Below are 14,660 nucleotides of genomic sequence, written 5' to 3' on the forward strand. Positions count from 1 at the left end.
AGTTTTATGCATAAGCTTTTATTCTGCCTTTTGTCCCAGGAAGAATACATGAACTAAGGAGAGACCCAAATTTGTCATCTAGAAATGGTGTATTCCAGAGGGAATGGCATCTTTGGCAACAGAGGTTATAGTTCAGAATGTTTTTCATCTGCTGTTGGACATGCTCTACACATTTTATTTACTGAAGATTAGAGTTGCTTTTGGACTTCACAGTTCTAAATGGTATAGTAGCCAAGTATATGAACTTCTTACAAGCACTTTTTATGTGAAACATGATATACTGGACTTCTTGTCACAGGGTTGATAGTCACAGATAAAATAGCTTTCAAAGAGAACATATTGAGTGTATATCAATAGTTATTAGTGGTGGCAAAAGCATAAACACTTCCAGAGATTTGCAAATTATTTAACTCATGTGTATAATGGTATGTGGGAATGACCTTGGTACACAGGGCAATGAGACACCAACAAAGGAATGATCAGATAAAAGGCAATTTAGCCTGCAATGGGATTGTAAGTGGACAATTGGCTCAGAAGAGACTCTCCCTGGTTCCTTTGGTTTTTAAGAAGATGGAGAGATGAACTTTCAGACTTGCCAGATTCTCTTAATGTAACCTTAAAATAAAGTAGAATTAGTTCATCTGGTTGTGTTTCCTGTTTGTTCTCACTCAACAGGCTGACATTGGAAGTTGATTGAAACTCAACTCCTAGTGACTTCATGAACATGCCCATATAGTTTTCTCAGTAGTCCTTTGCCTTTTAGGCTAATTCACTTAGGATAAATTGCCTTTACACTCTGTTAACACAATGTGACTATGTAGGACCCTCTATTATTTTTCCTCCCGTTCCAAGTCTCACGAATGATTTTCTTTTCTTGACTAGGTTTCACTACTCATTAAAAACTGATCAAATAAATGTTCGCTTGGTTTAGTGGAATTTTAGGAGCCAATTATAAAATCCGTTCTTTGTATCTCCCAAGTCCTACTATGCTTTCCTCCAGTGGCAGGGCAGTGTATGTATGTCCCATTCCAGTTGCTCAGTTAAAGCAAACAGGACCTTTTAGGAATACAGAAAAATGCTGTACAGGAATATCATTTGAGTATCAATGGCAAAGGCATCCTTCATATTGCATCGAAGAAAGTCACTCCTGTATCGTATTATGAAAACCATATTAATACACCAGAAAATCTGATGGTGATACAGTGCATCTTGACAGGCTCCTGTAAAGATATATGAAAAGAATCTCAGAGACAGAATAAAGAAGTGCTGCATAATGAATGGTCAGATGAGAGAGGGCATAGCCAACAGATGCATAATGGGTCTGAAAAGAGACTCCTAGCTTCACAGGCTATAAAGGAGACAGTGGGAGAACTATCTGTTCTTTCACATAAAAGAACCATAAACTACAATTAGCTCATCTAGCTATGTTTCCTGTCCAGTCTACCTAGCAAAGCTGACAGCTCCTCAGACTGGTTTGGCTTGGTACCTCACAGGCATCCTGCCATTAAAAGAAGAAAGGGAGGGGGAGGATGAAAGGAAGAAGGGGAGGGGAGGATGAAAGGGGGAAGAGATGGGGAAAGGATGAAAGGGAAATAAAGCTTTGTGATAGGAAATTGGGAGGGAGAAATGACAGTTGATAAGGACCAGAGCAGCCAGATCCTGTTTGTACCAGCATCCCATGGCCAGGCGCCCTGGGAAATATGCAGATTGTCAAGCTAGAGAGGAAACCATCTCCACCATGGGGACCGTGCAAACGATATCGGCTCAAGGGAGCAACCAGGAAAAGATCAAGCCTGGGGGGAAGCATCCTCAAAATCCTTTCCTGGAGGGCTGGATCTATCTGGATGGCTGGGAGACGACAAACCATCAAGACCCCAAAGGTCCCTTGGGGTCGGGAAAAAGGAAGAATGGGAAGAGAAACCCACAGGAATGACATTCACCTGTGGGAACCATGGCAGCTGGTGGCAAGAGACCCGAGTGGAGCTGGAGGAACTGAATGAGGAAAATCAAGTGCACGCTGTGGGGCTTGAACTCAAGGCCAAGCCCTGATGAGCAACACGAGGGGCACCGCCTGGAGCACGTTCTGGGGGTGGGGCCCAGCGTAGCTCAGTAGCCCAAAGATTGAGGATAAGACACTATCCCTGGGAGTAAGTTAGCCCCAAGCTGGGGTCCGCAAGCACATCAGCTAAGGGTGCGGGGGGGGAGTACACCCAGAGGTTTCATGACCTGGCCCTGAGAAACTTTGACCCAACTGGCCAGAAGACATCCTGATCAGATGTTTTCAAGAAATGCGGGTTCTAGAGCGTTTCCCCCTACCACCACCAATGGCTTGTTTGTGCTAGCAGAGGAAGTGGAAATCAACCTGGCTCGATCCAAATACCGGCCGAGGTGTGGATGATCCCCACCTAAAAAGAAAGAGGCCTCAAAACTAGTGCCCATGCCATGGCTTCACTGGCTGCTTCAGGAATGGGAAGGAGGGTTCTCTGGCTGCTTCAAGTATGTGAATGAGAGGCACTGAGCTGTTGACTGCCAAACTGCACACCTAATCCAGAAGGCAACTTGGGGTCCTGCCCAAAAACCAGCAAAACCACAACAGCAAACACTTGAAACTGCCCTAAAGGGAGTAGAAGTCACAGAGTTCACCCCATCACCCAATGAAGGTGGGAGTACTCCAACTGACCTGATCAGCAGCCCAGTGGAAAGCGAGTCGGACTACAAGATGATCCCTTGGTAAGTCACCCAGTCAACCCAGTGACCATCCTCATTGAACTGGAGGTTTAATCCTTGAGGATGGATGCATACACAGAGACCCTGAGTTTCATCGTAGCCCTGGAATGGAAAGGCCCTTGTGTTAGGATTGGCTTCTCTTCAGAAATGGAAACCATTTGTGAACTGGAGGAGGGTCTGCCAAAGATCTGGCAAGCCAGCTGTGAAGGGGAGAGGAAAAAGGTAATCAAAAATCTATCCCAAAGCTGCAGTAGGAGAAACTGAAAAGGGAGGTGGAAGTAGCTGATCAGCCCCAGAATGATCAGCCCCAGAATGACCCTCAGATCCCCAAAGAGTACTGAGATGCATTCAGTGAGAAGGAATCAGACGCACTCTTACCCCCCCATCAGCCAACTGACTGTTCCATTGTAATCCTACTGAGGGTCAAACTATCCAAACCTAAACTGTATTCCATGAGACAAGAACCTGAAGTGTGGATTCACCCAACCGGCCAGACCGAGGATGGCTGCCTCAGTACTTTTTAGGGAAATGAAGGATGGATCTCTTTGTCTATGTGTGGACTATCATGGACTCAACGTGGTGTGTGTGGAAAACATTTATCCACTCCCCCTCATAAAAAACATGATAACTCATATGGCGAAGGGAAAGATCTTCACCAAGTCGGATTTAGGGGAGGTGTACTACCAAGTGAGGATCAAAGCAGGGGATGAATGGAAAACTTATTTCAATTCTCCTTAGGAAGCTTCCAGTTCCGGGTCCTCCATTTTGGACAGCAAAGGGCCCCTGCTGTGTTTATGCAACTAATAAACAAAGTGCTGCATGAACACCTGTAAAATGTAATGTTGTACTGGCTGACAATACCAACTTGCTAGACAAATAGGAAGGGAAAACCCAAACCCACTCAGCTAATTAAATGTACTATGGGATGCCAGGCTGCATTCTAAAAGCTTAGGTGCTTGTCTGCAGATCCCAATGGCCCCTTTGTCATTCAGTTCATGGCCCCATTGGAGCCTGAGCCTGCAGAGGAAGACAAGCTGGAGCTGGGGCCAACGAGGTCGAGGGGGAACACAGGGAGGAGAAGGATGAGGCAGCCCTGGGTCCTTTGGGTCAGGGATGGCTTGCCAGCAGGGAAGAACGAGGACAGGACGACTGAGAGAGGGAGGAAGAGAAGGTAGACAGTGAGGTTGAGCGAGAGAGCTCAGGCGATGAGCAAGGACCATCCATTCCTGATCCCAAGCACAGAGAGTGGAGAAAAGGCAGGAGCAGTGCAGGCTGATTTGATAACTTTGGAGGAGAGTGCCTCACCCTTCACAAGGCATACCTGAAGACTGAGACTTAAGGAGACACTGTGGGGAGCGGCCATTTTGTGTGGACTTCTTACCTTCTTGCTGCTTTGTTTCTTTGCCTCACTAGACTTCTTGCCCTGAAGCTGTTGTACTAACAACATTTTTCTGGACTACTTGCAGTCAGAGGCTGCTGAAGGTGGGTGTGAGTGCTTTGCTCCGGGACTTGCCATAAATGTGGCAACATTTGGGAAAGTTGGAGCAATAAAGGGGAGTTTGAACTATTAGCTGGCTATGTGGCCTCTGTATCTTGCCCCGGGTCATCACATTCAGGCTGATGGCAATGGGTGCAGTGCTTTTAAAGGAAAACAAGCAAGGGGTCCTGCAGCCCTGCGCCTGCACTTCTAAAAAGCTAAATGGGATGGAGTAAAGATGGGCAGTCTGGCCCGTGGCGTGCTTAATTCTGATCTGTGGGGCAGCCGTGGAAATAGCGAAGGACCAGTCCACAGTGCCTCTGCCAGCAAAAATGTGCGGCCTCCCGGGCTTAGTTTTCACTAGCAGAGGTTTATCAAAACAAACTAAAAGCAAAACAAAGCGAAAAGAGAAATGTTTCCCCTTTTGCATTTGAGCATTCAAGAAGGGACAGGAAAGGAGAAAGGGAAAGACAATGAAAAAGAAGGGAAGATGGGAAGAGAGCAAGGAAGGAAAAAGAAGGAAAGGGGAAGAAGAAAGGAGAATGAAGAGGAAAGGGGGGAGGGAGGGAGGGAAGTCCTGCCTTAGCAATTGGCTACCAGCACATGGCAAGGCTCCTCTGGAGGACAAGGATTTGATGCTCTCCCTGGTCTTGCCTTCCTCTGCTGGAGACAAAGGATCCCCCAGCCCCACATAGGCCACCACCAGTGATGTCAAGCTGGCCACGCCCACCCTGGCCATGCCCCCCTCCCCTCCCCGAGGTCAAAACATAACCCTGAGGCGGCCTTCAATGAAATCAAGTTTGACACCCCTGATTTAAAGGGTACCCGAAAGTCAGCGTTGGAGGAAGACGAGTGGTTCCAATTGCACAAGGGAGAATGTACAATGCAAGATGATCTAGCTTGGATGGGAGCTAAACTAAATGTCCCACAAAGCCAATGATTAATGGTTCTATAAAAGAGCCATGATTTAAAAGTGGTGGGGCACTTTAGCTTTGTAAAAACCCTGCACCTAATCAAGCAGCAATTTTGGTGGCTGTCACTGAAAAAGGACATAGTGAGCTATGTGGCTAACTGCCCCATTTGTGCCTCTGTCAAGAGGTGACATGGGAAAATACCTGAGCTTCTCCGGCCAGCAGCAGAGCCCAAAGCCTCATGGAAAGAGATATCAATGGAGTTTATTGTAGAACTGCCTGAAAGCTTGGGGAATGCAATGTTCTAGCTGATAACTGATCTGTTCTCCAGACAAGTGCACTTTATATCCTATCAAAAAATCCCCTCAGCACGCACTTTGGCTAAACTATTCATGCAGATCTAACCAATTGCATGGTGCTCCAGAAAGAATAATCCCAGATCACAGAGTGCAATTCACTCCTGCGGTTTTGGCAGGAGTTCCACACCTATTGGGGACCACTCAAGGGCTCAGCGCCTTGCATCATCCAGCCACTAACGGGATGTGTGAACAGATCAATGGCATCCTGAAGCAGTTCCTCAGATGCTGTATTAATTACCAACAGGACAACTGGAAGGGCCTCCTCCCTTATGTGGAGGTCGCCTACAATAACTCAGTCTACAGTGGCACTAGGTTCACTCCATTTCAAGTGGCCACAGGACAAGACTTTTTAGCTATCCCTGAGTTATCTCAGGCCGTCCCATTAACTGCATCACTGAAAGATTGGGTTGCCCAGTTATAGAACATCTGGCGAGTGGTGAGAAAAGCTTTGGATAAAGCTAGGGAAGCATACAAAAAACAGGCTGATAAAAAGCACATCAAGCCAAAAGACTCTGTGGTAGACAAGGTCTATCTCTCTACCAAATTCTTGAAATCTAAACAACCATCAAAAAAATTGGGGCTGAAATACATTGGAACTTTCCCCATCAACAGTATTGTTAACTGTAAAATTTGAGCTGCTAAAAACACTCAGATGTGTACAGCCCGGTATTTCACTATAGCCTACTGAAATCAGAAATCACATCTTCCTTGATCCCAAATTGCAACCACCTCCCAATCCCATTATGATAGAGGGAGAGCAGCACTTTGAAGTCAAAGGCACTTTGAACTCTCATATGCATTGTGGAAAATCCAGTATTTGGTAGTCTGGAAAAACTGAATGGGTCAACTCCCAACATATTAAAGCCCCCAAATTGCTTAAAAAGATCCATGACCGACACCCAGAGAAGCCGCATTGAACTGTTTTATTAATTGAGAAATTTTTTTGTATCTCTCCCTCCCCTCTCATTTTTCTTTCGCAGGATTCATGTCTCTGTCAAGGGGAGAGCAGAATGTTAGCTCTCTCTGGTTTGGCTTGGTGCCTCACAGGCATCTTGCCATCAACAGAAGTGGGGGAGGGGGAAGGATGAAAGGGGGAAGAAGATGGGGAAAGGATGAAAGGGAAATAAAGCTTTCTGATAGGAAATTGGGAGGGGGGGGATGACAATTGATAAGGACCAGAGCAGCCACATCCTGTTTGTACCAGCATCTCATGGCCAGGCGCCCTGAGAAATATGCGGACTACCCCCAAACATCTCAAGAGTTCTCAAAACATCTTGGGGAGCTCCGGTTGGATGGAAACCAAGTGATCATTGGGGGGGGGGGGGCAAACCTATACCCTTTTTTTTTATCTTGTAAGAGTGGTAGATTTCAGAGCTGGCTTGACTTTACTCCAACCAACATCCTTAATAAAAGAACCCTTTGTTTTAAACAAATGGAATTGAAGGCTTTTCTTTTCTAAGGGATAAGTTTGGGCTTATGATGTAACTAGAGCTTAGGATGTAACTAGATTAAAGCCTTTGAGATGTTTAGTTGCAGATGATGCCATTACAAAGTTGCAAAGAAAAAATATAATGGGGACATGGAACATAAGCAGGAACATAGAAAAGCTTAATTCAGGGTGAATGATAAAATTGACTACGCAAGAACACCTTATGTATCAGTGAACTGAAATGGATTGGAACTTTAGAAAAAGTAATTGAGCAAGTAATATCAATTTAGTGGACAATATAATGGTTATCCAGATTTTTGTTCCAAGCATTGAGGAGGAAGGGGATGATAAGTTTAATGTTAAAGTTCAATTTGAAATCAACAGAACCTGCAAGCAGGATAACTTGCCTGTGGTTTGTAGAATGCTCTCAGGCACAAGGAACCAGGACACTGTGAGCTGATCAGAGTTATTTCTTTATTTGTTGCATGCCTGTTTATAAGAATATTGCCAGACTGACTGCATTATCTTGGGAATAATCAAATAAGGTTTCAGGGTGTCAGATCCGTGTATCTGTCATTTCTTCAATGGAAGAAAAAAAAAGGGGGGGGGGAGACTGATAAAGATATCCTTCTTGATGTAACCTGAATATATTTAATCTTATATCGAATTTGTATAACCTACACATGATACAATGGAGAGATGAAACCCAGATGGCCGGAACCTATCACCTCTGAGAGACAGCCAGGAGATGAAGAGACCATAAAAATTCCACATGAGATGTGTCCTGGGAAACTCTGTAAAAGATCGTTCTAAAAAGGGGGTGGGGGGGAATTAACATGTTGGCTCTTTGTTTTACTAAATACACATCAGGATAAGTGAAAGGGATTTAAACTCCCTTATCTATCTCTGCATACCTGAGAGATCTTAGACTCTGCTTTTGACCCCTACATGAATTGTCTCATCTCTTCCTTTTGATACGTTTTCAGAAGTTCATTCTAGTTGATTGAATGGGTAAAGTTCTGTAGCTTGACATAAAGCAGTGTCTCGTAATAGGTCAGCCCGGAGAGGAAATTTTTTTTTAAAAAAACAAAAACCTTCACTCTACTGAGTGGACCCTGTTTAAAAAAAGGAAAATGTCTGAGTACAGCAAGGACCAAGGGGAAGCCAAATGCTGGGCAGAAACGTCAACAGTTACCCAACCAGATACTGACTCGTGCACCCCATCGAAGATAGCGAAACTGCCTACGAGACCTCCACAAAGCCCCGGTGGTCTATAGGTGTAGGAAAGAGAGTGCTGGGATGGAAGAACCAGGGGAGTAACCCTCACCTGGGGTAATCGTAAACCCGGGTGGAAATTGGAGCTGGAGGCCCTATTGGATCAGGAAGAAGGGAACGAGGAGCCACCAGCCGACAACCGATTGAGACGGTACATAAATCGCCTCGTGAGAACCTCGAGGTGAGGGATGCACCAGGACGCCAACGCAGGAGAGCAAGGGAATCAGAAAATGAGAGAACCCGAGCCACCACCCCGGATTCAGTTGAGAATGATCGGGCAGCGGGACAAGCTGAAGAACTAGCAGCAATACCAGGTACCCAACCCCTAAACGCCCCAGTACAGGGGATTAACCCTGGCCAACCCAGAGACATCCAACTGCAGAGGAAGATCCCACCCTGGGAGTAAAATTCAATGGGGACCCCCAGAAACTGGGATTTTTCCTGGCACAAGTCCTCACCTACATGCAAGAATACGGGCAGAATTTCCCAACCCAGGGGTCCCGAGTACGAGTCGTCACCCTGGCCCTTAAAGGGGCAGCAGCCAGATGGATGGTGATGCTCCACAACGTCAACGCCCCAGAATTAAGGAGCCTCGACCGCTTCATGATGGCCCTACGCCACCGCTTTGAAGACCCTCTCGCCGATAGAAAAGCCCGAGACCGCATCAGAGTTATAAAGCAAGGCCGTCGCCTGGTAGCTGAATACACCAAGGAATTTGTGATCTGGCCAGTTCATTCCAACTTTTGCAAACATCGCCCTCCCTATCACAAACTTGCTAAAAACGAAGAGGGAGGAGAAACCCAAACCAAGGCAGCCCCTTATCTGAACAATGGAATGCCAAGTGGCATTCAAAAAACTCAAACGTCTATTCTCAGCAGAACCGGTCCTTAAGCACCCAGTTCCCGAACAACCTTTTGTCATCCAAGCAGACGCTAGTGATGATGCAGTTGGAGCAGTCCTCCTCCAAAAGAATGGAAATGGATGATTACAACCATGCGCTTATACATCCAAGAAACTGACAGAAACCGAGCAAAGATGGGAGAAAGAGGCATATGCTGTACGGTGGGCAATGCTCACATTTCCTGGAAGGAAACCAAATCCCCTTTGAAGTATGGACTGATCACAAAAACCTGGAAGCCCTGAGAAATCCACAGAAACTCTCCAAAAAACAAGCAAGGTGGGCTCAATATTTTGAACGGTTTAATTTCACTCTCAAATATTTTCCTGGGAGGAAGAACTTCTTAGCAGATGCACTGTCCAGAAAACCCCAATACAACCGCAAAAAGATTGAGGTTATAAAACCGATGATCCAACCGACCCAACTAGCAGCCAAAGTAATCACCCGGGCACAAGAGAAAAGAAAATCATCACTGACTGAAGACACAACAACGTCAATATTTAAGGAGGCACTACTTAAGGATGACTGGCTCCAGGCTAACAAAAACACTTGTTTAATCAAAGATGGACTGGCCTGGGTAGAAAACAAACTTTATGTCCCTGCAAGCCAGAGAATGGACCTCATGAAACATTGCCATGACTCCAAAATAGCGGGACACTTTGGGTTTGTAGAAACTCTGCACCTCATCAAAAGACAATTTTGGTGGCCGTCTCTCAAAAAGGACATTGAAAACTATGTTGTCAGCTGCCCCACCTGTGCTGCTGCAAAGAGAAGACAAGGAAAATCTCCTGGACTTTTACAGACAGTAGCAGACCCTTCTGCTCCCTGGAAAGAGATCTCTATGGACTTTATAGTGGAGCTTCCTGAAAGTGCTGGAAATACTGTTATTTGGGTTGTAACTGATCTTTTTTCCAAACAGGTTCACTTTATTCCATGCCAAAAGATCCCAACTGCCAAGGCATTGGCAAAGATGTTTCTAATACACATCTATCGCCTTCATGGAGCTCCCCAAAGGATTATCTCAGATAGGGGTGTTCAGTTCACATCCACATTTTGGCGGGCATTTTTAAACCTATTAGGCTCCACCCAGGGGTTGTCGTCAGGAAATCACCCCCAAACGGACGGATCAACGGAGAGGGTGAACAGCGTATTAGAACAATATTTAAGATGTTTTATTAGTCACCAACAGGATAATTGGACTGACCTTTTTCCGTTTGCAGAGGTAGCATACAATAATTCAGTCCATAGTAGCACGGGGTTCACCCCATTCCAGGTAGCCACAGGCCAAGAATTCAACCCCATGCCGAAACTATCCACTAAAGATCCTGAAATCCCCTCCCTTAAGGAGTAGATGGATAACTTACAAGCCATGTGGCCAGTGGTAAGATTATCTTTACAGGAAACTAGAGCAGTTTACAAAACTCATGCAGACAAAAAACGTTGCGAACCTAAACCTTTCAAGATTGGGGACCGTGTATACTTGTCCACAAAATTCTTAAAATCATTACAACCCTCTAAGAAATTAGGACCAAAATTCATTGGCCCTTTCCCCATCTCCAGAATTATTAACCCTGTGACTGTACAGCTTCAACTTCCAAAAACACTTAGGCAGATTCATCCAGTATTTCACTGTAGCTTGATCAAACCAGAGATCACTTCAAACCTCAGACCCCCCCCCCCTTCCCACACCTCCAACCCCCATCATGGTACATGGGGAAAAACATTTTGAAATTAAAGACATCCTTGATTCATGCACTCACCATGGATCCACACAATATTTAGTAGCTTGGAAACACCTTCCTTCTTCAGAAAATGAGTGGGTAGCCAAACAACACGTAAAAGCACCCACATTACTCCGTAAGTTCCACCAAAAATACCCTGATAAACCATCCTGAATTGCAAATGTAATGCATGATTTTTGGTTTTTTCCAGGTAGACCTATCTGTTTTTTAAGGAAGGCAGGATGTCAGATCCGTGTATCTGTCATTTCTTCAGTGGAAGAAGAAAAGCGGGGGGGAGGCTGATAAAGAAATCCTTTCTTGATGTAACCTGAATATATTTAATCTTATATTGAATTTATATAACTCACACATGATACGATGGAGGGAGAAAAGCCAGATGGCCAGAACTATCACCTCTGAGAGGCAAAACCAGGAGATGAGAAGGTCATAAAAATTCCACAGTGAGATTGTACTTTGGGAATCTCTTGAATAGTTCGTTCTAACAAGAGGGGTGGGGAGGAATTAACATACTGGCTTTTGTTTCACTAAATACACATCGGGATAAGGGGAGGGGTTCTAAACTCCCTTATGTATCCCTGTATGCCTGAGAGACCTCAGACGCTGCTTTGAACTCCTACAGGAATTGTCTCATCTCAATAAAGGATTCCTTTTTGATACCTTTTGATACGTTCAGAAGTTCGTTCTAGTTGAGTGAATGGGAAAAATTCTGTAGCCTGACAAGTAGATTGTGGTCTACTTTGTCAAATGTCTTACTGAAATTTAAGTAAACTATGTCCATAGCATTTCCTCGACCTACTAATCTGTAAAAAAGAAACAATAAATATTGCTAGAAACAGACAAAAAGGAAAAAATAAAAAGGATGGTTTCAAGAAAAAAATTAAAAAGAGAGTTTCAAGAGAGGTTAGAAGTGACAAGAAGTATTACAATGACATTTCTAAAAACCCTGTAGATGGAAACGGACTTGGATAAATTATGAGTTTTCCAAAAGATCTCTGAACTCAGAAGGAAGTTTCAACCTCAAATTGATATTTTAAATATCTTCAGGAAGGCGTATACTGAAATTTTGTGCATGCACACACTTACACACACACACACATACACCATAGAATGGGAACGTTTGTTCATTGCACAATTTCACATGCTGATAAAATCATGCTTGATCTCCTACATGTGAAGAACCAAGAAGTTCATACTGATTTTGAGAGGCCTGAAAGAACCACTGGAAGACTGAAAGGCCAGGCTGGGGTAGAATATTCTGGAGAAGGTCTGTCTACGTGATCACCACGAGTTGACATTGACTTGATATCACATATCAGTCAATCGATCAATTATTGATTCCAGAAAAAATAAAAAAGGACTTAACTGTTTCTAAAAAGTAATTTCATAAAATAATTATTTTAATGTTAACAAGTTAAGAAGAGTCAACAACGGCCTTCCACAAGGTTCTGTACCGGCACCCACACTGTTCAATCTTTATATCTCAGATATGCCAGCTACAAGGGGACATAAATTTGGATATGCAGATGACCTGGCCCTAGCAGCGCAGGATAAAAACTTGGAAATATTGGACTGCTTCCTCTCTGAGGACCTGAAGTCCCTGGGAAAATTCTTTGCTGACTGGAGACTCATACCCAGTGTTAGCAAAACGGTGACCACCTGTTTCCATCTCAACAACAAACTTGCCAACGCCACCCCGAAAGCTTACCTGAAAGCTTACCTATTCCCTTATGATCCTCAACCCAAATACCTCAGAGTAACTTTGGATCGGACTCTGTCTTTAAGAAACACCTAGAGAACATGTCCGGTAAAATCAATACCAGGAACAACTTACTCCAGAAACTAAGAGGATCAAGATGGGGAGCCTCAGCCTCTACTCTCAGAATATCAGCACTAGGGTTGGTCTACTACTCCACAGCTGAATACTGTGCCCCTGTTTGGCTTAATAGCTGCCACACTAGCAAGATCGATGCTAGACTAAATGATACAATGAGGATCATAAGCAGTTGCATAAAATCTACTCCTACTTGCTGGCTCCCTGTCTTGAGCCACATTGCACCACCAGCTCTACGAAGGCAGGAAGCCTTAGTGAAGGAGTACAATAAAATTATGAGAAACTCACTTCTTCACACTGATCTTCATCTATCAATTGGCAGGCTTAAATCCAGGAAGCCCTCTCTGGCACTTGTTCAAAAGCTGTCTAACAACTTTGACATCAACTCACAGTGGAAAGCCAAATGGGCTGCTGAACGCTCAGATACAGGCAGTTACATAGATGATCCTACAAAAGGTGCCAGGTTTTGACCTTCCTCACCAAGCAATGGGCAACTCTGAACAGGATCCGCACCCAACATGGTGTCTTTCAGGACTGGGGTCTTGTCTCTACCCCTCAGTGTGACTGTGGTGCTCCTCAACAAAATAGTTTCTTTTGCTCAGCATAATTTAGGATCTCCAAAAGGCCCCTCTCTTCTATAATTCGATTGTACTTCTAGCAATAACAGCCGTTGAGTCTTTTCTGACTTCAATATTCAACTCTTTTGAGACTTTTGTAACAGCATGCAATAATTCTGTTGGAAATTTTATTGACTGAAGCAATATAAACGTAAACTGTAATAAAAGAAGCTAAGCAGTAACCTGGATATAAAATATTTCAAGAAGTGCTTGAGTGTACAAGACCAATGTAAGATTTAGTTCTTCTCATATTCTTAGCAATGAGATAGAGATGTGACAATTAAAAGGATAATTGAAAGAATAAGGTCATTTACTTAATTAATATAGTAGGCTCAACTGAAATAGCCATCTTCCTACAAACATGTTTCATCCCCAAGATGCTGATATTATAAAAGATTTTAGCACATCTTCAAATTATGTGCCAAGGAATCATAAAACAGATTGACATACCCTCTGAATCAGTCATGTCTGCTTCTCAAAAAGAGAATCTGCTTTTTCTGCTGCTAAAGCACTTTTAGAAGAAAGGTGCAGATAACAGCCATTTCTCCCTCCTAAATTAATATTATTATTGTTGTTATTATTGTTGTTGTTATTGTTATTATGAGTATGGCAAATACATGGACTTATTGTAGTTCAAATGTTAATGTCCAGTCCACCCAGCCGTTCAAGGACAGGGTGGTCTATGTTGAAAAATATCAGACATTGGGCCGGTGTGAGCTCTTGATGGACATTTGGACACAAAGCGTGTTTACAATTGCTTACTGTTGCCTACTTATTTTCACTTTTTCATAAATATTTTATAATAATTAACAGTCCAAGACTAATCACACAAAAACATATAATTCTAAAAGGAAAATATAAAATTATGAGAACATTCTAGAAGATCAGCTATCAATTAATAACACGAGGAAGAAACCAAACAGTGAGTAACAACTATAGCTATTGATAAAGAGTTTTGCCACCTTTATAGAGGTTTCTGAAGAATGATCACCCAAGAGATGGGTAATGACGTCTTGGTAACAATGGCAACTAAGAATTGTTAACAATTGGAAATATTAAATTTGACCACCACTGGGTATACAATGAACACTTTAAAAACACTTGTGAGATAGAGTCTATCTTTGTCAAATCTAAACATCATGTTTTGCTTTTATATGAGAGGCTTGTATATCCACTAATTGTTCTAACCCAGTATCAAACCAGTATCTGCCTAGGTGAGTTAGCAGACTTCTTTAGGAACTCACTGCTCACCTCCATAGTATGAAGATAGAACTAGAGCAGGTGCCCCCAAACTTTCCCTGCTTCACTATACTCTGGTCAGTTCACAACAACTAGTGGGAATCCCATCTTGGCAGTTGAACATAGATACCTCTCACCCTTGTCACCTGAACATG

General features: G+C 43.7%; 2 protein-coding genes across 16 annotated transcripts in view; one reads left to right on the forward strand and one right to left on the reverse strand.

Annotated features, from left to right (window-relative positions):
* Positions 1-635, forward strand: part of CFAP91 (cilia and flagella associated protein 91) — a 39,507-nt gene extending 38,872 nt beyond the window's left edge. For both annotated transcript variants that reach the window (XM_087957212.1, XM_087957213.1), the window contains one exon: positions 40-635. Coding sequence is in view for 1 of the 2 variants with exons in the window: in XM_087957213.1 (XP_087813339.1) it covers positions 40-131 (92 nt within the window). In the remaining variant the exon portion in view is untranslated. The remainder of the gene's footprint in view (positions 1-39) is intronic.
* Positions 1-14,660, reverse strand: part of GSK3B (glycogen synthase kinase 3 beta) — a 145,554-nt gene that overhangs the window by 33,937 nt on the left and 96,957 nt on the right. The window lies entirely within an intron of this gene.

This window comes from Notechis scutatus, chromosome 2 (genome assembly GCF_049901735.1).
Source record: "Notechis scutatus isolate UNSWTSFEM ecotype Mainland chromosome 2, rNotScu1.2, whole genome shotgun sequence".
Classification (NCBI taxonomy): domain Eukaryota; kingdom Metazoa; phylum Chordata; class Lepidosauria; order Squamata; family Elapidae; genus Notechis; species Notechis scutatus.